Source organism: Rhinopithecus bieti, unplaced genomic scaffold (genome assembly GCF_001698545.2).
Source record: "Rhinopithecus bieti isolate Rb0 unplaced genomic scaffold, ASM169854v2 scaffold_15796, whole genome shotgun sequence".
Classification (NCBI taxonomy): domain Eukaryota; kingdom Metazoa; phylum Chordata; class Mammalia; order Primates; family Cercopithecidae; genus Rhinopithecus; species Rhinopithecus bieti.
This window is the reverse complement of record NW_016808858.1, coordinates 1,518,661-1,541,418: the sequence shown is the minus strand read 5'-3', so window position 1 is coordinate 1,541,418 and position 22,758 is coordinate 1,518,661. Positions and strand designations below refer to the sequence as shown.

The 22,758-nt window shown below is 33.8% G+C and overlaps 1 protein-coding gene across 4 annotated transcripts in view; it reads left to right on the top strand.

Moving 5' to 3' along the window:
- NOX4 (NADPH oxidase 4) overlaps positions 1-22,758 on the top strand; it is a 177,389-nt gene that overhangs the window by 71,452 nt on the left and 83,179 nt on the right. For all 4 annotated transcript variants that reach the window (XM_017887659.1, XM_017887658.1, XM_017887660.1 and 1 more), the window contains one exon: positions 3,291-3,371. In XM_017887659.1, the coding sequence (XP_017743148.1) occupies positions 3,291-3,371 (81 nt within the window). The remainder of the gene's footprint in view (positions 1-3,290; positions 3,372-22,758) is intronic.

Genomic DNA, 22,758 nt, shown 5'->3' with positions numbered 1-22,758 from the left:
AAAAAAAAAAAAATTAAAAAAAAAAAATAAATAAAAATAAAATAAAAAAACTATTTTTTTTTCAATTTTAGGAGTTCTTGAAGGAAAATTAGAGCATCTGACATATTTATTTTAAAAATCTTTGAGATGCAATTTTATCAAATGGAATGAAAAGATCAGCTTCTATTGTGAACTGAGCTTTTGCATTTGCTCTCAGAAGCAATTTAAGCACTTCTTAATCTTCAGTGGTTTTATGCTTTGTTTAAAACTTGTTTAAACAAGATTATAACACCTAGTTTGCTTTTCTGTAAATATTATTGTTAGAATCATGAAATTCTTAAATGAATCATGGAGACAGATATCTCTTTTATTTTACCTTTTCTTTTTACCAGTAAGAAACTAAAGCATTAGACAAATCAAGTGAATAAATAAGCCCGCAAAGTTTGATTTCTGATAGTGAAATGTAGCCTCCTAATTCAAGGAGAGTTCAATATGGGTCAATCTATTAAAATAATTAATGTATCCTATTATCAGATGACAGGAATACATTTTCTCATCTCAATTGATTTTAAAATGGCAGTTACTAATATGAACTCAAATTTTGACTTAAAATACTCAAATTTTGACTTAAAATACTCAGAGTAAATAAACTAAAAATTGAAATTATTTCCATTGTAGAATTAAAACATATAAAAGCCAGAATTATGGTTATACTCAACAGTGAAATACTAGATGTATTCCTAAGAAAATCAGGAAAAAACCAAAAGTATTTTTAATTCTACCAATATTTACATAGAGTAAAAAATGAAACATTTGGAATTATTCGAAAAATGCAACAATAAATTATTTTCTTTATTTCCAGAAAAGTAGATATAATATCTACGTTTGGTAATTATTTTGGTAATTATTAGGTTTCTAAGAGAATTGAAGAGAATTATGGAAAAATTTGGTGTTAACACCAAGTAAAAGAGTTGAAAAAGGTAATTGAATATAAAACAAATATAAAAAAATCCTTCTGTCTGTTAACTATAATTAGTTTGAAAAATTGAATAAAATAAAAATAAACTACTCACAATTGCAGCAAAACACATAATATCTGGTGACAAAAGAAGTATGTTCACTGAGACAAATACATAGAGATTTAAATAAAGCCTGTATACTATAAAGATATAGTTCTTCCTTATTATATTGTTGTTATTTTTTTGAGACAGGATCTTTCTCTCTCATCTAGGCTGGAATACTGTGGTAAGATTACAGCTCACTGCAGCCCCAACCTTGACTTCCTAGGCTCAAGTGATCCTCCCACTTCAGCCTCCTTAGTAGTCAGGATCACGGGCACACACCACCATGCCTAATTTTATTTTTATTTTATTTTACTTTTTTTTTTGTAAAGACAAGATCTCAGTATGTTGTCCAGGCTGGTCTCGAACACCTAGGCTCAAGCACTGCTTCCACCTCTGCCTCTTAAAGTGTTGGATTACAGGCATTAGCCACCATGCCTGACCCCTCGATTTTTTTTTTTTTTTTTTTTTTTTAGGGGTGTTGCAATTTCAATAACATTCTCAGACAGGGTATTTTGTTTGTTTTTTTAATTTAGCAAAGTGATTCCAAAGTTTGTCTGGGGCACATCCAAGTACATATTTCAAAAGAGGAGTAAAAGGAGGGATGTGCCTTACTGAACATTAAAATGATTAAACTTCAGTAACTTAAAAGAGAGTGGGACTTACTTGCAGAAATGACCAAAACATTGAACCAAGGGACAAAGTCAGTAAAAAGCCCTGAAAATGACCTTGCTATATTTAAGAACCTGCTAGATAATAAAGGTAGCATTACAAGCTTATGAGGAAAGTCAAGTTTAATGTAGGTCTTATATGTGTAACAAATTACACATATTAATTTAAAATACTCTATATAAATGGGTAATGATTATGAACAGAAGGGTCACAGAAGAATTAAAAGTGAGTAACACACATATGAAATAATACCCCATCCTACTTATAATAAATAATGAAAACTTACAAAATTTGGTCTGAGTTTTGGGAAACAGGCACTCGTAGCCTATGGTTGGGTTTGTAATTAATAAATGTATTTTTAGAGGGCAATGGGTAGTGTGTATTAAAAGCATTAGAAAAGTGTATCCCTTAATCTTGCAATTCACATTATAATTGTTTTGATTTAAAAAAGGATCAGAGGGCCAAGCATGGTGGCTCATACCTGTAATCCCAGCACTTTGGGAGGCTGAGGAAAGTGGATCACGAGGTCAGGAGTTCGAGACCAGTCTGGCCGACATAGTGAAACCTTATCTCTACTAAAAATACAAATATTAGCTGGGCGTGGTGGCGAGCGCCTGTAATCCCAGCTACTCAGGAGGCTGAGGCAGGAAAATTGCTTGAAACTGGAAAGTGGAGGTTGCAGTGAGCTGAGATTGTGCCACTGCACTCCACCTTGGGCAACAGAGCAAGACTGCATCTTGGGAAAAAAAAAAAAAAAAATCAGAACTTTGTATATGTTACAAGGCATGGTAATGATATTGTTTATGATAGCACATACTATGAGTGGAGTAAATGTCAAGCAATTGCCTGCTGCTTAAATAAGGGTTTCTCTAAGAGTCTATGGGAAACATCATATTCATCTAGGAAGCTTTTGTAAATATCTGCCCTCTACTTCCAAGATTCTAATACGTAAAATCCACCCTGGACATATGAAATAAAATAACTGTTACTCTTTTACTTCTCTCAAGTGTTCTGTAGATTATGCTTGACCTTCCCTGTCTTTTCAGTGTCTTTGTCCTCCCTCAGAGGAATAACATCGAGGTATCATTCTGGTTACACTGTCCAGGAAAAGAATATAACACTTTGGCCATGATTTATTTTAATTTCTCTCTTTTTGAGTTTCCCTTGAACTACTCTCAAAATATGTATTGAAAGAGGAGCATTGGCTGTTTCGGAAATTATTTGAAAATTGACAATATTGATAAAATAATAGCCAAAGTACATATTAGCAGACTGCTATCTGCTTCTTAGCCTTATATCGTAATATCTTGAAAATAAACAACTTATTTTTTTATTATTTCCATGTGTCTTTATTTGAAATACAAATAACTTACAAAATGATAAATTCTTACTCATATTTTTTGTCAGTTCTTTCTATATGGTGTGTTAATACTTTGGTATTAGTAGATGAAAATCAGACGTACTCATATTTTAGCTTTCTTAAATTGTGAGATATGTTTGAAATGATACATGATATTTTGATATTTTTAGTAAGATGGAATGTAAAGTAGCATTAAAATGAATGTATTTGTTTTGCAGAGTTTCTAACTATGATATCTTCTGGTATACTCATAACCTCTTCTTTGTCTTCTACATGCTGCTGATGTTGCATGTTTCAGGGTAAGTTTACAAATATATGTATTTAAAACCATTTGTACCCCAAAAAGGGGTAATAAAAGACAACTCTATAGGAAATTTCATAGGAAGTGTAAAAATGTCAAGAGTGGAAGAAATAGTTTCTCCACTATTGGGGATAGTGTCAATAGTGGAACTGAGAATAGTGTCAAGAATGGAAGACATAATTCTATTTTTAGCATAGCATATTGTAATGAAACCAATACAAAGTATATTACATTTAAAAGCTAGAGTTACCTCTCCTACAACCTTTTAAATCTTCCTATGGATATATCTTAATATCTTCTAAAGGAAAAAATTTAAGAATGGAGAACATCAGGAATATATTTTAGTATTTGTATTTCCTGAAACTGTCCTGCTAAAGCAAGATTTATAACAATGGAATTTCCAGTTTTTCATTTTAAAAGTTCTACAGGAAGTAATACTTGCAGAGAGAGTCAAAGATTTAAAGTACCCAAAGAAAAGGATCTGTCAAAATCACCAAAGGAAAAAATATTCATAAAGTGAAAAAATAATGTATCCGAAGCTTATTACAAAGAGTATATATAACATATTCTGAAAGTATGTGTATCCAAGCAGTATACTCGAAAGCATGGTGCTTAAAACAATACATGAAGATAGATGAAGAAAATAATGTATTTTTGTACATGTGTAAGTCTGTATGGCCACCAGCAGTGAACTTGGTGGCTTTGGTGTGACATTCACACTTGCATGACATAATAGGTCTGGCAGCAGGTTTACTTGGTTTAGCAGGATACAGGGCAGGACACACAGAATGTCAACAGGATAATGTCAGGTGCTTATTCAACAGGAGTCCCTATAGTTGCTCAGGAAGCATTTACCCCACTCCTTCATGTAGCAACTCTGTTTTAAGATGAGGAACCCGTGTGGGTAGGCATAGTCTACCTTGCATTGGGTAAGGCTCATTCCTACTCCACAGGAAGCTGTATCTTGGGAACAGCATAGGTCCCCTCAAGGGATGCCCTTGGGATCAAGAACACACCGTACACAAGGAGGCTGAGGTCCGTGCGGCCCAAAATGGTTTCATAGTTCAATCACAGTCCTTTCCGTCCAGATGCATTTCACTGATAATAAACAATGTTGCTGGTAACACAGCTGACATTCCCTGTTTTTCTTAGCCTGAAATATTTCCAGGGAAACAGTTTGAAGAAAGGTTCAGATCTTTGTTTAGTTCTTTCTTCAGAATGTTTTATAATGTAATTTATCAGTACAGTCGGTCATTTACATTGATCAGATGTTCATTTCAGGGTACATATTCAAAATGTTGCTTTGGTTTTTTTCCCCTGATTTTGGAGACTGCTGGTTAAGACAGCAGTATCAAATGGATTTATCCCATGTGTCCTGGTTAGCTTTGTTCAGTCCCAAGGTTCTAGAACACATAGTTGTAGAGCACTGGAAAAATGGCCACACGTTATAATTAATTCTCTGGAGCCTCAGGGCACCAAGAAGGCCCTTGGTAGAGAAAAGTCTGCTTTACATTCTGCTCTTTAAATGGAATTGGTTACCTGTCCAGGGCTACGCTCCTTAAGAGGAGTATGAATAACCAGATACTACTAATGATAATAACAGTAATCTAAAATAGTTACATAATGCTTACTATATGCTAAGTATAAATTCAAAATGCTTCAGATACTTTACGTTATTAAATGCTCAGAATTTTATGAGAATAATATTGTTAAACCTCTTTCAGAGGTGGGAACACTAATGTTTAGAAAGATTAAGTAGCTTGTTGAAGTTTCCTTAACTGATGGATCTTAGATTCAAACCTAGGCATTCTGATTCAGAAACTCCTAAGTTTTTACGACAAGGCTCTATTTTTTTTGCGAGGTCGGTACTTCTGAGAATTTGATCTTAATATTTGTTTAAATACCTTTATCTTGACTTCTTTGAGATTGTGGTCTGTCTATTCATCTATGTATCTATATCAGATAGATACAGAAAAAAAAATGCAGTCATTTATTAGTATAATTATATTTGCCTTCATGTTTTACTAAATTAAAACTGAAAAAAATCTATTTCTTTGTTAATCAAAATAGTGTCAATTTTTTTAAAGGATCAGCAGTTCAAACAGACTTCTTTTTAAAGAGGAGGATTACATTGAGAGTTCTTTACTTCTTTGGAAGTAAAAGGAATGCATATTTAAATTTCGATTTTACTTTTGTAGAACAAGGGTCATAGAAAGTGATCTTAATTTATATAGAAAAATAGTAGGTATCTATAGGACTAATTATATATAATCAATCATTAAACTAAATTAATAGATATTTATTTATTATAGGTAGTAATGAAGAAAGCAGTTATTCTAATTTTGAATCATGTCATATAACCCATACATAATACAATAAGCATTCTACAGTGCACATTTTTCCAGGAAATTTAATTTTTAAAAAAGCAACATAGATATGCTTCTGGTATGAGAAATGTTACTGCTGATAACAGTTTACAATTTTCTCAAAAAAATACTCTATATTGATGAAGGATTGGCTTGTAATCAAGTCTATTTATTTGTGCAAATGTTGGAAACAGACATATCTTTACTTCTGAAATACCTAGATAACTTTGTTCTTCAACTTTTGGTTATCCAAATAAAGTACAGTTGCTCAAAGTAAATTTCTTGGATTTGTATTGAAATTTCTGTTCAACAGTATGCTTTAGGTCTGAACAGAAAATCACTGTTTGCTTACCATTAACTTCTCTGTCCATCAATGTGGTAAGTACCATAAGGTAAAGAAGAGCAATATATTGCATGATTTCTATTCATCCAGCATTGATCATTGACTTGGAATTTTGAAAAATCAATTGGAAAAGCTAGAAATATTATAAAACTGCATATTTTAAAAATGTAAACATTCATGTGTTATTTACATGAATGCTAGCAATTCGGAGAATTACCAGTGTGGGCTAGAAATTTTAGAAAATAATAGGCTTAAAAGATGAGGTGATTAGATGTTGTTGACTGGTTTTTCTACCTAAGCAGACTTTTACAGTAAGAGAAATGGCTTCATATGATTTTCTAAGGTCATTTTTTTCATAGAATCTTAAATTTTAGGGAAGTTTAAAAGATATCTTGATCAAACCTCTTTTAAGCTCCTCTACAATAATGTCTACCAAGTCAATACCTAATTTTGAAGATGTCCATTCTGTCTTAGGGAAAGTTCTAATTCTCACAATGTTCTTTCTTTTTTGGTTGGAATTATTTTACTGTAATTTCTGTCTAGCTATTTAAAAGTCTGATTCTGGAGGCCATGGAATTTAAGTTGCCCACTTTCCTAAATTCGATTCATCTGTTTCTTACATTGTGGTATTTCAGATCTTAATTTTCTGAACTCTGAATATATTAACAATTAATATTAATTGAATGCTTCTCTTTTATCTTACTAACATTTGCTCTCATTAAATCCTCCTAACAACCCTGTAAATTTATTATTATTATTATTATTACTATTATTCTCAATGTTCAGCTGAGAGAATAGGAGCAGTGAGAGATGAGTTGATGAGGGTCGTGGCTAGTAACTAGATTTCTAGTTTGAAACCAGGTATCAGATACCAAAACTGATATTCTTAACCACTAAGTTATGTGGCCCCCGTTTGGCAACACTTCTCTGTATCCCCTTTAAAACTGTAAACCAAACTAAATGTTCTTGGAGTATGTGATCTGATTTTGGCAGAGTGAAAGTCTCTCTTTCTTGGCTACAAATATTGTAATCAGTATTATTTAGGACCCAAATTTTTTGTTGCATGAGTATCTGTGTCCTTGTCTTAACCTGGTTTTCATTTTTGTTGTATATTTTAGCAATTCTCTTCATTTTTTATAAATAAATCTGTTGCATGCCACCCTGAAAAGATGACATTTCATGTACACCAAACTCAGATGTTTCTTTTTAGTGTTAAAATACATCTTTAAAATACATTAATTCTCTTCTCCAAGATGTTAGTATAACATAGAGATTAAAAGGGGATACATCACTTAATACCCATATGAACTTGGCAGATAATTTGTCCTTGCTTTTTGTTAACAATGAAACGGGATTAATAAAATCACTTATATCATAGTGTTGTCTTGGGTTTAAATAAGGTAATGCAGCAAAGTAGGTAGAATATAGACATATGCAATAAATTTTAGCAAGAACAAATTATACCAGTACCAATACTAATAGCTTTGTAAGAATGACACTCCACATTTAACTTTGAAAAACCAGATTTTTTGATAAAGACAACACTTTTGAAAAGTCCAGATTTTCTTATCAGCAAAGTAATTTGATGAACATATAGTGAAAACTGCTTAGCAGCTCAAAGGAATATTCCTCGATATGGCAACAATTATAATATTCTAAGATCTCTAAAATTCTATTGATTTTTAGAAATAAGGGTTTATCTTTGCAAAACAAGCCTTCCTCCTGAGGAATTTTTTGCTTTAATTTTAATATACCTTTTTAGGAGGTTGCTGTTGGTGTGCTGCGTTGAAGATATTCAATTTCTAAGATACCTGGTGAAAACAAAACAAAACAAAACCAAACCAAACAAAACAAAACAAAACCATTTCCTCTTTCCAAATATGTATAGAACTGGCTATTTCTTTCCTCATTTTCTTTTGAAAAACTCATTAGAAGGAGATGCATACTGCTATTCTCACTTACTGATAAAAAGGATATTGGAGGGAAAATAAACTATGAATGTCACAGGGCCTCTGCTTCAGAGCCTAACCCAGCTCCTTTCAAAGAAATGTGGAGAGAATGCATTGTAAATGAGATTTGGCACCTTAATGTCTGCAATCTTACCATAGTCAACACTCCCACTGGCTTTAGCTTGGAGAGTGCTGTGTGGGTGGTGATTGTATTTTATGTCTTTATTTAAGTGAGGGAGAGAGACTATAATGTGATAATTCTGGAAATGATATAGGGGAAGGTCCTCCTCAAATGTTTGGATGGCAATGACAGCACATTAATAGTGTAAATATTTGTTGTGCTAGCTCTGCTGCTCTTCTCAGATCATTTTTATTATGTGAATGATACCTGAAGTATTCTTTTAAGCAGAGCTCTTACCATTTGGTACTACTTGTTAGCAAGAGTTAATCATAGAGCATGATTTATATTCTACTTGAATCATTTTTTTTTCTTAGGAAATCTAAAAGGAGTATTTTTATGTGCATGTTTTTAAAAACATTTATTCTTTATGCCAGGGGAACACAGTGGGCAGGCTTTATCAACAGTGGCATTAATGAACCCCAGGCAGTGTCACAAGCAGGTAGTTTAACAGGGAGCATTACAGGAGTTTAGACTCAAGACGTTAACCAGGGTTAGAAAGATATTGTGGGTGTTGGCTTATTGTGCTGACTGGGAAATAACCTCCCTCTATTATGGCCTCGGGCCTCAGGAGGAGGATATTAAGGAAATACTGTTAGGGGATAGAGATATTTATGCAATGTAATGAAGCATTAAGAATTGCTGATTCCCAAGTATCTTCTCTTTTAGAAGCCACTTTACGGAAGTCTCCCTTCACTCACACTGATGTGGTACAGGGAAAGGTTTGGTCATCTTACTACTGGTGGGAGGCACTTGCTCCTCTTAGAAACTCACATTACATTTCGAATGGAAGGCCCCCTAGTTGTATTTTAAACAATCCTGTTCTAGCACTGAGGGAGAAAATTTTTACTTTCCTCTACATTCTTTTCAGTTTCTCATTTCTTGCCTGTACATTTGCAGTGACTATGTAATTTGTTGTGCAAACCAGATACTTTTGAGAACGAATGGGGATGCTATTGATAATTCAGCATTGGCTATATAAAGACCAGGTCATATAGGCATCCTACCTATTCTGAGGCAGTGGAAGAAGTTTTAAGAGAGGCTAATGCACTGTTTTAATGCAGAGTTTGAGCTAGAGCCACAAAAGGAGTCCTTACCTTGAATAGGGGCTCTGCATGTGTATTTGAGAAACAGAACCTTCAAATAATACACACTATAGGTTTGCCTAGCTTTGTCTCACTTTAGAAATTGTAATTAGATGTTCGTTACCATGGTCATTAGAAGGCTGAGGTTTTGGGTGTTCAGGACAGTGGTTAAAATCTTTTATAAACTCTCTGTCACTGATATAGATGACCTGTTTTAATACTTCCTAGATGCCTAGTTTCTAATGATTCTAGCATACTCGTTATCAGTTTGGTGACCATTATTTCTACCATAAAATTCTACTTCTCCTTCCGTAGGATAGGAGTTTTTAACGTGGTTACATAATCCCTAGGAATCATTGAATGGATTCAGGGATTCATTAATTCCTGAAATACATACACACATATATCTGCGTATTTAAGTATATGTTTAATTTTGAGACACATATGTACATTTTTGTATAAGAGAAGGTTTCTCAACTTTCATTAGACACCCTAAAGTTTGTGTGGTAAAAAAATGTTTTAAAAAATTTGGAACTGAAGTTTTAAAGCTAGATTTTAACCAAAGAGCTATAATAGCTCATATCACATTGACATATTTTATATAGCCTGCTTAAGTTTTATTTAGAGTTAAAACCACTGGATTATGGGAAAAATAAAAGCCACTGGGTCATTTTTTTTCTCCCATGAAGGCTACTGGAAAGAGAACTTGACAAATATAATGAACAACTTAATAATTGCATTATCATTTTAGAGGATAATAATTATACTATTCATAACAATTCCCTAGTTTGAGACATGTTGAATATGTGAAAGGGACTATTCTTAGCACTTTATACACACACACACACATGCGCGCGCGTGCACACACAGACATTCGTTTTTTGTTTTTAATACACACAGTATTATAAGTTCTTCTATCATTTCTATTTTACAGATGGGGAGTTAAAACATAAAACATTAAATTAAAGTAATTGTCCAAAGCCACACAGGTAATACCTGAAAAAACTAAGATTGAGCCCATGAAGTTTGACCCCTGAATTTAACTTCTACCCTTTTCTTGAATTATTGAATTATTTATTCATCATTTAGAAGGTACCCCTGCTTATGAATGAAAATATTTATGTCATGTAAAATCTAGGATATATTTTCTATTTATCTATGTAAGTTGGTGGGTATATATATACATATATGTTTGCCTGTTTTGAATATAAAGTTCAGTTTTGATTCAGATTATATAGAGTTCAAAATTTTGAAGGTGAAATCTAACTAGCTCCGAGAAAATGGAGTAAGAAGAACATGCCTTCTTTATGGTGCTGCCTTATAAATGTTTCCTAAAATGTTTGACCTTGTTAAGATACATAATAATATAATAACTCTATAATATAATGTAATCACTTTATAATAAATCTAATAATAAAGTTATATTTATGTGATACTTTACTTGCCAGAATTCTTCCATGTAACATGAAAATAACAATGAAGAAGACTAGGATTTAGACTGGAGCAGATAAAAATGCTGTGGAAGAGATATTCTTATCAGTATTTTATTGCCAGAGTGTCTTTATAAAAGGATTAAGTCAAAACATAGCAAAGAAGGTAATGGGGAAAAGACATTATTCATCATATAGAAAAATCAATTAAGTCCACAGATTTCAAAAACCCATACCTTTTAGAATTTTGCCATGAATTTTCTCTAAATATTAGATTACCCGTCAAGTTATTATTCAAATATGAGGGATGAATTTCATAATGGAATTCCACAGTAAATACATAAACAAACTCGAGTAAGCATGCAATTTGTGAATTACCGTAGTTTTGCTATCCCACACATTTTGGTATTTTGACTTTAAATATAGTGAAACAAATGCCCTGTGTTATAATAGTGAAGAAACAGGATTGATTCCTAGAAAATCACTAATATAATCTTGGACAAATCAGTTTTCTAGAAATAAAGAAAAATAATTGTATTTCCCAGACCTATTAGAAGAAAAATATTAGCTATTGTACATAAAATTGACACTATGTACACACACATATATATACACACATATATTTTTATTGTTGTCTATATAATGTTCTCCATTTAAAAAACTTTTCTATTTTTAATTTTTGTGAATACATAGTAGGTGTGTATGTTTATGGGATACATGAGATATTTTGATACAGCCATACAATGTGTAATGATAACATTTGCATAAATGAAATATTCATAATCTCAAATATTTATCTTCTCTTAGTGTTACATACAATCGAATTGTACTGTTTTCATTATTTTTTAATGTACAATATATTATCATTGACTGTAGTCATCTAATCATATTTTTGTAACCAATAACCATCCCCACTTCTCCCCATCTCATTCTCAACCTCTGGTAATCATCATTCTACTCTCTATCTTCATGTGTTCAGTTTTCATTTTTAGCTCCCACCAATAAGTGAGAACATGTGAAGTTTGTCTTTCTGTGCCTTGATTATTTCACTTAACACAATGACCTCCATTTCCACCCACATCGTTGAAAATGAGAGGATCTCCTTCTTTTTGTGGCTGAATAGTACACCATTGCTATATGTAGCACGTTTTCTTTATCCATTCATCTGTTGATGGACACTTAGATTGCTTCAAAATCGTGGTTATTGTGAATAGTGCTACAATAAATGTGCAATTGCAGATATCTCTTCAAATACTGATTTCTTTTCTTTTGGGTATATACCTAGCAATGGGATTTCTGGGTCGTATGTTAGTTCTGTTTTTAGTTTTTTGAGGAACTTCCAAACTTTTCTCCATAAGGGTTATACTAACTTACATTCCCACCAACAGTGTATGAGGGTTCCCTTTTCTCCACATTCTCATCAGTATTTGTTGTTGCCTGTGTTTTTAATATAAGTCATTTTAACTGTGCTGAGATAATATCACATTGTAGTTTTACTTTGCATTTATCTGATGATGTGTTGCTAAGCAGCTTTTCATATACCTGTTTGCCATTTGTATGTCTTTTGAAAAATGTCAATTTAGGTATTGTGCCTATTTTAAATCCAATTATTAGATTTTTTTCTTATAGAGCTGTTTGAGTTATTTATATATTTTGGTTATTAATCCCTTGTCAGATGGATAGTTTGGAAATATTTTCCTCCATTCTTTGGGTTAGATCTTTACTTTGTTGCTTGTATCCTTTGCTGTGCAGAAGCTCTTTAACTTGATGTAATTCCATTTGTTCATTTTTGCTTTGATTGTCTGTGCTTCTGGGATATTACTCAAGAAATCTTTGCCCAGTCCAGTCTCTTGGAGAGTTTCCCCAGTGTTTTCTTTTAGAGGTTTCATAGTTTCAGATCTTAGAGTAAGTCTTCAATCAATTTTAGTTTTTTTAATTTAGGAAGAGATAGAGATCTAGTTTAATTCTTCTGCTATATTGTATTTCCATTATGCATTTCAAAAAGTTTTAACATTTCCTCAGTAATTTCATCATTGACTCACTGGTTATCGGGAACATATTGTAAAATTTTTTGTATTTGTATAGTTTCCAAAATTCCTCTTATTGATTTCTAGTTCTATTCCATGGTGGTCAGGAAAGATGCTTGATATTATTTCAATTTTTTGAACATTTTGAGACTTTTTTTGTGACCTAACATGATTCTTGAGAATGACCCATGTGCGAAGGAGAAGAATATGTGTTCTGCAGCCACTGGATAAAATGTTCTGTAAATAATTATTAGGTCCATTTGGTCTATAGGGCAGATTAAGTCTGATGTTTATTTATTGATTTTCTGTCTGAAAGATCAGCCCCATGCTAAAAGTGGGATGTTGAAATCTCCCATTGTTGTTATATTGAAGTCTATCTCTCTCTTTAGCTCTAATAATATTTGCTTTACATTTTTGTGTGCTCCACTTTTGGGTGTAAAATATTTACAGTTGTTATATCATCTTGCTGAATTGACCCCTTTATCACAATATGATTTTTTTTGTCTCTTCTTATAGTTTTTGTCTTGCAATCTATTTTGTCTGATATTAAGTATAGCTTCTCATCTTCCTTTTTGGTTTCCATTGGCATGGAATATGTTTTTCCATCTGTTTATTTTCAGTCTATGTGTATCTTCATAGGTGAAGTGTGTTTCTTGTAACCAGCAGATTGTTGGGTCTTTTTGTTTCTCCGTTCAACCATTGTATGTCTTTTGATTAGACAGTTTAGTTTATTGACATTCTATGTCATTGCTGATAAGTATGGCCTTTCTCATGCCATATTCTTGTTTGCTTTCTGATTGTTTTGTGTTCTTCTCTTTCTTCTTTTCTTCCATCGTGTCTTCCTTTTGGTGAAGGTGATTTTCTCTGGGGGTATGTCTTAATTTCTTCTTTTTCTATTTTTTGTGTATCTGTTGTATGTTTTCTGATTTGTGGTTACAATGAGGCTTGTAACTAATATAACCCACCTCAGGCCCACAGTGAGGTACTGCGTAGCTACCACTTATGTTCATTCAAGGCCCAAGGGCTCCTCAGTCAGCTTGCAGTAAATGCTTCCCAGCCTGGGACTTTTACTTCAGGATAATGCATTCCCCTCTTGCACAGGGAGGGTCAAGAAATGTCATCTGAGAGCCAAGGCCTGGAATCAGGAAACCCTGTTTGGTTCTCTACCCCACTGTGGCTGAATTGGTATGTAACCTGCAAGACAAGTCCCCTTCACTCTTCCCTCTCCTTTTCTCAAGCAGAAGGAGTCCCTCTCCATAGCAATCACAGCTGGGAATTTGCTGGGTCACACCTAAAGCCAGGACATCTCTGAATCTCACCCAAGGCCCATGGCGAGTACTGCCTAGGTACCACTGCTGGTTATTCAAGGGCCAATGGCTCCTTAGTCAGAAGATGATTAATCTTGCCAGGACTGGGTTCCTCTCTTCAAGGCAGCAAGTTTCTTTCTCGCCCAGGGCGTGTCTAGAAATGTCATTCAACAGTTAGGGCCTGGAATCAGGGCCTCAGGCCTCTGCTGAGTGCCCTATCTTACTGTGGCTGAGCTGGTATCTAAGAGGAAGGACAAAGTCCTCTTTATTCATCCCTCTCCTCAAGCAGAAGGAAGAGGTCTCTCCCAGAGCTGTGAGCTGTGTTGTTTGGGCTTGATAGAGAGGTGGTGCAAGCACTCTCTTGGCTGCTCTGGCTAGAGTCTCATTGGTATGTGTGCCCCCCCACATCACTGGCTGTGAGCCCTGCACAGCACCAGGACTTGCAAGGAATTTTTGTCCTTTAGACCTAGACTGCCTTTCAAGTTTATTTACAGTCCCAGAGCACTTTAACCCAAAATGACAAGGCTTGCTGGGACTTAGGTTTTGACTACCGCAATGGGCAATTCCTTTTAGGCTAGAACTGGGTCTAAATGCTCCCTCTGTGGGCTCTGGCTGAGTTCTTCCTGGTGTTGCTTTTCATTGTGGTAGGGCAACACTGAGTTCTCTTCTCCCTAACCTCCTTATGTATCTGTGAGTTCCAACCCCAAAAAGAAAAAGAAAATAAAACATTGTGCCATATCCTAGGTAAACTATAGTGGTTTTGGAGATAGGAGTGTTTATTATCCATCTTTATGCAGGGAATCCCTTTCACATATCACTCACTCAATATTTACTGGATGAAGCTGAATTGCATTAATTAGTTTAAGCTAGGAATGTGTTGTCCTTCTAGGCTCTTCCAATTTTCTTTAAGTATCAAAGCATTACAGATGACAATAAAGGATAATCTCTAAACTTGTTTAACTATAACATGTACTGTCATTTTGTAACTACCGTTTATATTTAGTCTTATCTAGGTAATTAGTTATTATGACAACTAGTATATTGATTCCCATGTCAGAGGAATTAGCTTTTAAATCTTGACTATTTTGATTATACTGTAGACTGGCACAGGTTTGTTGGGGGTCTTTGTGTATCTCTGCAGCTAAAAATTCTGAAAGAAAAAAAGATCCATGCCTATTATTGTTGTTGTTGTTGTTATTATTATTATTATTATTATTATTATTATTATTATTATTTGAGACATGGTCTTTCTGTATTGCTCAGACTGGTCTCAAAAGTCTGGCCTCAAGTGATCCTCCCACCTCAACCTCTAAGTGCTCGGTTTACAAGCATGAGCCAGCATGCTCAGCCTCAGCTCTCCTGATTTGTTTTATTTAACTTTTAGTTCTTCAATTTTCACTTAAATATATGAGGTGAAAAATATTATTGAATAATTAGATCTCTCTTAGATGGAATCCAAATTCTTCTCCTCCATAGTATTTATATATTTTCAATATGTTAATAAATACAATGTCCTATATAAAGTTTTTTTTTACTTTTATATCCTTTGTTTGCCAACTTCCAGTTTTGTTTGCTAACTTCCAGTTTTGTTTGCCAACTTCCAGTTTTTTGTTCATTGGATTTCTTAATTTTATGTAAAAAGTAGTATTTCTCTATAGTAATTATGGGCTAAGATCTTATGGTTTATTCACATTTGCTGATATTTTATGCTGTAAGCCAGTCGGTAGTAGGGATCGAGATCATGTGATATTTTCTCCCATTAAAGATGCCTTATAGTTCTATAGTTTATATGCATATATGTCTACTTATATACTTAGATATAGTATATAGAGAGCATTTTTTGTACATGAAATCATTTATGCTATAAGTTGTATATATTAATGGATTTTTTTAAACTTCCAAACTGCGAGTTTATTTTTTCCCCAATTTTGGAGACAGACATATTGAACCTTAGACCAAATACTTTTTCAAATAATTTTATCTCAGTTTTCTCCAGAGAATTTTTTTATATTAGCAAGTGTTTACAGCTGGAATTATAAGGTGAGAAAGTTGGGGGAAAGGAGAAGGAAAAGGACTGTATTTATTTTAAGAAACATTTTCAGTACAGTACTGTTTTTCTGAAACATGAAATAATTATTTTATCCTCCACTGTCATTTTAGTAAAGCATGAAAGCTGAGGAAATACTAAGAAGTAATGGATGCTTACTTTTTTTTTTTTTTTCTTTGCAAGGGGTCAAAGCTCTTCCCTTTATATACCTGGGAAGTAGAGAGGAACAGGTACAATTTCTCTTTCAGTTAAGGAAACTTAGGGGAATGACCTATTTTACTTCAGGTACTCAAGGAAGTTATAAATGTTGATCCTAAGCCCTTAAGACCCTAGGCTATGCATTAGTCAGCTGCAGAGATATTGTGGCAGAATCAGTCTCTTAATTTGCGGGGCCCACTGCAAAATGAAATGTGGGATTCCTTGATCAAAAAATTATTAAGCATTTGGAGATGATGACAACAGAGCAGTAAACCAATAGCAGGGTCTTTCTAAAGAGCAAGGTCCAGTGCACCTGCACAGATTACAAACACATGATGTTATCCCTATCTTGTAAGCTTGGACAAGCCCACCGGTAAGAGCCAGACACAATTCCTGCTGTGGTTAAGCTGCAGATAGCAGTTCTCTTAGCTATCAGAGGCAAGAGCCAGGAAAGAAGGCAGAGGCAAGAACTCTGTTAGGCCAGATAAACAAAGTGGGGGTGGGAGTAAAAGCTTTGGTAGGGTGGGTACCCAGATGCTTAGGATTTCCTGAAGCACACTGGATTTTTAGTTTAGGAAAGCACCCTACTTCTAAATGCACCTAACAAGTAGACTTGACTCTCTTGATCATTGTCTGTTACTTAATGTTACTGTCTGTTACTTAATAACTGTCATGTTACTACATGCCATTTGCTAAAATATAGACCTCCTTTTTGAAGGTTGAAAATGAGCTCAAATATCTGTTAAAACCAGATGACTCCCCAAGCACGTATTTCAACAACAATCACGACAAAAGTTGTTTATACACTTCTGGTCACTAAGTTAATCAACGAATATTTATTGAGCACTTATTGTAAGTTATAAACACTGTTTTAGGCACTAGAAAAATAACAATGGAGCAGGATAAACCCTTGACTTTAAGAAGTGTGCATTCTAGTGGAGTCCACAGAAGTTAGAGAACTGCAATAAATTTTAAAATATACAATTTGGTTTCATTTTTTTGAATTAAACTCTTTCTTTGTACTTGAAGCAAAGTAAAATAGCTGCCAGAATCAATATATATTTTACCATAAAGAAAAAAAATCATGTGGTAGAATATTAGGAAAATGTAGGTCCCTAGGGGACAAGAATTTTTTTCTCCTCCTTAAAAATAGATTAAAATACCACAAATATAAAGGTCACGTAAGTGATGCTGCATTTGTGGAATATTTTTAACATGAAATTAAAGTAGGGATATTCTGTGATTGTCCTTTTGTCAGGTGTGGTATTTTGTAATATTTATCTTTTGCCATAAAATCATGTTTTGATTGTCATAAAATCATGTTGTTACTTAGTAGGATTCATTTAATGTATTGTATTATTTTATGTAACTTTGTCACAGCTGGATATTAAAAACAAAGAAACAAACAGAAAGCAAAACAAACAAACAAAAATACCAGGTAGGATAACTCTAATGCCTCTTGAGGGAAACAAGGGGAAAAAAAGAAACCTATAACTTTGAAACATGGTTGAATATTGATAGCACATGTTAAGATCCATATGAATGCAGAAACAATTTTGGAACCCCATAAAATCCTTTATTTCTCATGATAGGAGAACACTAGACATTTCACAGATACTTCAAAATTTCTCCTTGGAACATCATACAATGAAACTTAAAAAATTAATAATAAACACTTATATTTCCACATAGTCTGTGCACCTCCTTTCCTCATCCCTCGCCCTGTCGTTATAACTTGGCAAGACTCTCAGTTTACCATTCACGAATGTCTTTTTCCCTTCTTGTTTTTTGCTTTAAAATTATTTAGCATTTATTGATGAAAGCTACAACAATACATACAAGAATGCTCTCTTTTTGATTCCTACATGCACTTGCTATATTAAAACAAATTATGTGTTTATTGTTTGCTTTTAAAATCAATTCACTAGAAATGCATTAGAGATCTATTATGTGCAAGAAAGGTATTAGAGTGATGCTGAGGTTTGGCAGTGAGTGTGAATGTATAAGGGATAAATGCATAAAATATGATCCCTTCTACTAATTCAGGAATAAACCAAGTACCTTTGTGCATCTGTCTTCCTCATATTGGAATGCCATTCTCCTATTCTCTAACCCCTGGAATCTCCACATCCTTCAGTTGCCTTCTTCTCTCTGAAGTCTTTCTGGAATTTTATAATCAAAGTTAATTACCCATCTGTACTCTCAAGAGGTTATCATATGTTTATATGGCATTAATCATTTTGCCCTTTTTAATTATTGTTTTTGGTTTTATGTCTGATTTGACCCATTATATCTGTGCTGTGGCTATTCCATTTAAATTAAAGTGAAATAGTATTAAGAGTTCAGCTCTTCACCTGTACTAGCCACATTTCAATTGCTCAATAGCCCACTTTTCTCTAATAGTTACTATGTTGGTGATCAGAAACTTAGACCATTTCCACTCTCCCAGAAAGCTCTATTGAACAGTGCTACTCTAGATTGTACATGCCTTTGAAGACAGTGACCATAATATTGAAACTAATAAGGTTCCAAAATTAATAAAATAATATGTCTAGAGAGGTATATTACAGTGGTGGTGTCAGACAAGAAGCAGGATCAAGATCGTTTGGCAAATAGACACAGAGCTTTATGTTATCTTAGGTGGGTTCTGTTACATTTGAGAAGATTGCATTCTATTTTAAAGAAAGGCATGCATCTAAAATAAATAAAGATATCAGGAATTTAAAATACCATGAAAATCATATAGAACACATGCCTCAAATTTTAATAAATGTGGCCACAATGAAGTAAATGCATTAGAGAGATAATATCAGATTTTTTCTATCAATCCAAATATCCATAATATCTAGTCTACATTCCTATTCAATATTCTTTAGAAAAGATTGTTGTAATGGCCTTCAAATGTAAGAATTCTAAGAAATTCGGCTCTAATATCAAAGAAATAAGCACTTTTATTCTTTACTCACGCAATGAAAAATTAAGTTGCTGCATTCAATTGAGCTTGAAAATAACACATAAAATTGTTGGTTTGATAAAATATACTCCCTCCTTTTCTAAGTCTATAGCCATATAAAGCCATTCAATTTTACTCAATATATACATTGGTCTTCAATTTAAAGATTGTCCATAAAGTAATATAGATATTCTGCAAGGGGAATAGGCCTGGTACAGAGGAAGGAGCATAGACTTTGGATTCAGACTAACTGGGCTTTTAGTCCCAGCTCTGCCACTGACTGACATTATTGTGTTGGGAGATATTTAAGCACTCCCAATCTGAGGCCACTGAACTTTACCATACAATTTTTTTACTGGTATATGGCCTTTCAATACTGAGTTAAAAACCTGCCTTCCAATGAGCTTTCAGTACCCTCACAACCTAATTATAGCCAAATGACCTGGGATGTCATACTTGAGATTTTTGATGAATGATTTTTTTTTTTTTATCATTGTCTGTCTTTGGATCTTATCCATATTTCTTTGGTGGCAACAATTACAACTAAGCCAAAGTAATCTGAGCTCTCTATTCTGTTTGTTTTTTGTGTTTTTATGCATATACCATATTGTTTTTATTACTATAGTCTTGAAATAAAGTTTGAAATCTGAAAGTAAAAAAAGAAGACAAAGTAAGGACAATTTTAATGGGTTTTAAAGACAGAGATAGCCTATGCTATTTAACTTGAGTGTAGCTTAAAATAACACAAAGCTCTCAAAATTAAAAGGAATTTTAGAATAATACGTGCCACTTTATGTGCCAAGAACAGCACCACTGTTTGATTGGGCTGACCTGAAGAACTTTACTGTATAGTAACAACATTCACTACTCTAAGGACCTAGAACATGGTAGAGTTATGTCCACTGGAATGTTATTATGACAGGAGAAGGGATTAACGACATTTATTTGCCTGGTGTTAGGACCCTAAATTATAAGCATCCCCATTCCAACGTGCACGCGCGCACACACACAAACATACACACACACACACACACACACAAACTGACTTTTGTTTATTTTGAACCCCTTTACAATGTCTACCTCTTTAACCATCTGATTTGCTTTGCGTGACATAGGGGCATGGAGTGAGCTAGGTAGGTTTCTGAATCCTATGCTTTGACTATACTTAGTTAATCTGTTACCTAAATGAAAGCATTAGGTTTCTCATCTGTGTAATAGACATAAAAATACTTATCTTGTATGATTATTTTGTTTTGAAGTTTAAATGAGAAGCAGATGTTCTAAAGATTACTGATGTGATACTTTCTTAGCAAGTATTAATCTTCCCCCTTCCTTACCTTTCTCAGAGTTATGTTGTGAGGATTCAGTGAACTAATGTCATATATCATGAGAGGTGAAGAGCATAGAATTTGAATCAGATCTGAATCCAAATCTTGACCTGCTACTTATCAGCTGTGTGACCCTGGGGTATTATTTCATCTTTTAAAATACTTTAATTTTCAAATTTTAAAATGGGAATAATAACCCTAGTTCATGCAGTTTTTGTGAGGATAATGTAAAATGTATATAAATTTCTCTGGGCTAGACCTGGTGTTTTAAACTGTATTAAAACACTGCTCCAGTTACTATCTGTAGTTTCACTTATGTTCAGCTTCTTCGAAGATATCTTCCAAACTAGATCATGAGTTTCTGGAGTGTTCGGAACCAGATTTGACTTTGTTGAATTCTGAAGAACCACTGGCGTCGTGCTAAGTGCATTATGCTCATGTCTGTTCAACTTTTGGCCAGTAGAATAAATGCTTGGGTTTTTTTACCTACTTAACTGTCAGTCACTATCCTTCAGATGGTCAATAGGAACAAAAGGTTTGGCTAAATTATTAATGTAAAGAAAGCTGAATCAAATTCATAGGCTGTCTAAGTATAATATCCCAGCAACTGTATTGTGTGACTAGAAACTTGTAAATGATTAGTGACAAAAATTTGTCTCATATTTGTATAATATTTATCAATTTATCTCGTACATAGGCAATATCTACTGTATTGCTTTTTTAAAAAAGTATGTGTGTGTGTGGTCTACTATTGGGTCATGTAATGCATGCCCCTGACATGTACTGAATGCTCCCTAATGACTTCAGGATGACTAGTTTTAAGGAAGAAAATAAAATTTAAAAAAGGAAGTGAGCATAAGCAAAGAGGGAAGAACGGAAAGGAATCAAGACGAGGAGATAGTGAATACCACCAGGGACTGGCTTGGTCATTGCTTTCCTAACCTTCATATATGGATCTGTTAGTATAATTATGTAGTTTTGTTTAAAATACTATTTTGTAAAAGCATCATAGCTATGACATACTTAAAATATACTTTTTTCTTTCTTTCTTTCTTTTTTTTTTTTTTTTTTGAGGCAGAGTTTCGCTCTTGTTGCCCAAACTGGAATGCAATGGTGCAATCTCGGGCTCACCGCAACCTCCACCTCCTGGGTTCAAGCAATTCTCCTGCCTCAGCCTCCCAAGTAGCTGGGATTACAGGCATGCACCACCACACTCAGCTAATTGTGTATGTTTTTTAGTAGAAACAGGGTTTCTCCATGTTGGTCAGGCTGGTCTTGAACTCCTGACCTCCAGTGATTAAGCTACTAAAATTAAGTATTTGGGAGCCTGAAGGATAATTTAAAAATCACGCACTGTAAGCCAACCAAGAACAGATAATCTTGGAAATAAATTTTTCCTCAGTATTCTTTAAAATAATAAAATACACTGCAAAAATTTCAAGCATTTCCAAATCTTACTTTGTCATACAATATTTGCTTGTGCAGCAGTGATCTTGTTGATGCTCTGTACAATCTGTCATTTTATGGATTATCCCTATGAGGTAGATGCTAACCAGTTCTTGATAAGAGAAGCAGAACACAGAAAGTTGAATGGTTTGTCTTGGTTTCTAACAAAATAATAAGCAATCAGAATAAGATTTTTATGGTGTGGGTTCTCCTGTGTGATTTATCAGTTTGAACTTTTTATGTGGTTCTGTCTATGGAGAAATTGAAAAGTGAGCAGATTTAGGGACTGATTGCTGTATATACATTGTTTTCAGACCACAAGAGAGACAAACTTCCAGTTCCAGTTATTTCTGTTTAACATTTCTCTGCAAATCAGCAAGTCTTGTTTTATCCAGGCTTGGCCAGGCTAAATATGATCCCTGTATTTTTCCCTTATGTTTGGAGATCTAGCAAAAAATTCATCATTACACTGTTTATTGAAGTGAAAGCTTGTATGCAATTGTATGAATGCCTAATAGTCTTGAAGTAAAGGCCGTCAAATTCAGTAATGCTTGGAGAGACTGCATGTATTCTTCTCTACCATATATTTATAGCATTTGTTTGGAGGGCCAACATTTTTGTTTTAGTCCTATAGAAAAGAATTTCTTAAAATGTTTTAAGATTTTTCAATTTATCCTTAACATAAAACATAAGCAACACTTTTTAGATAAAAGCTGTGTAAAGTTCGG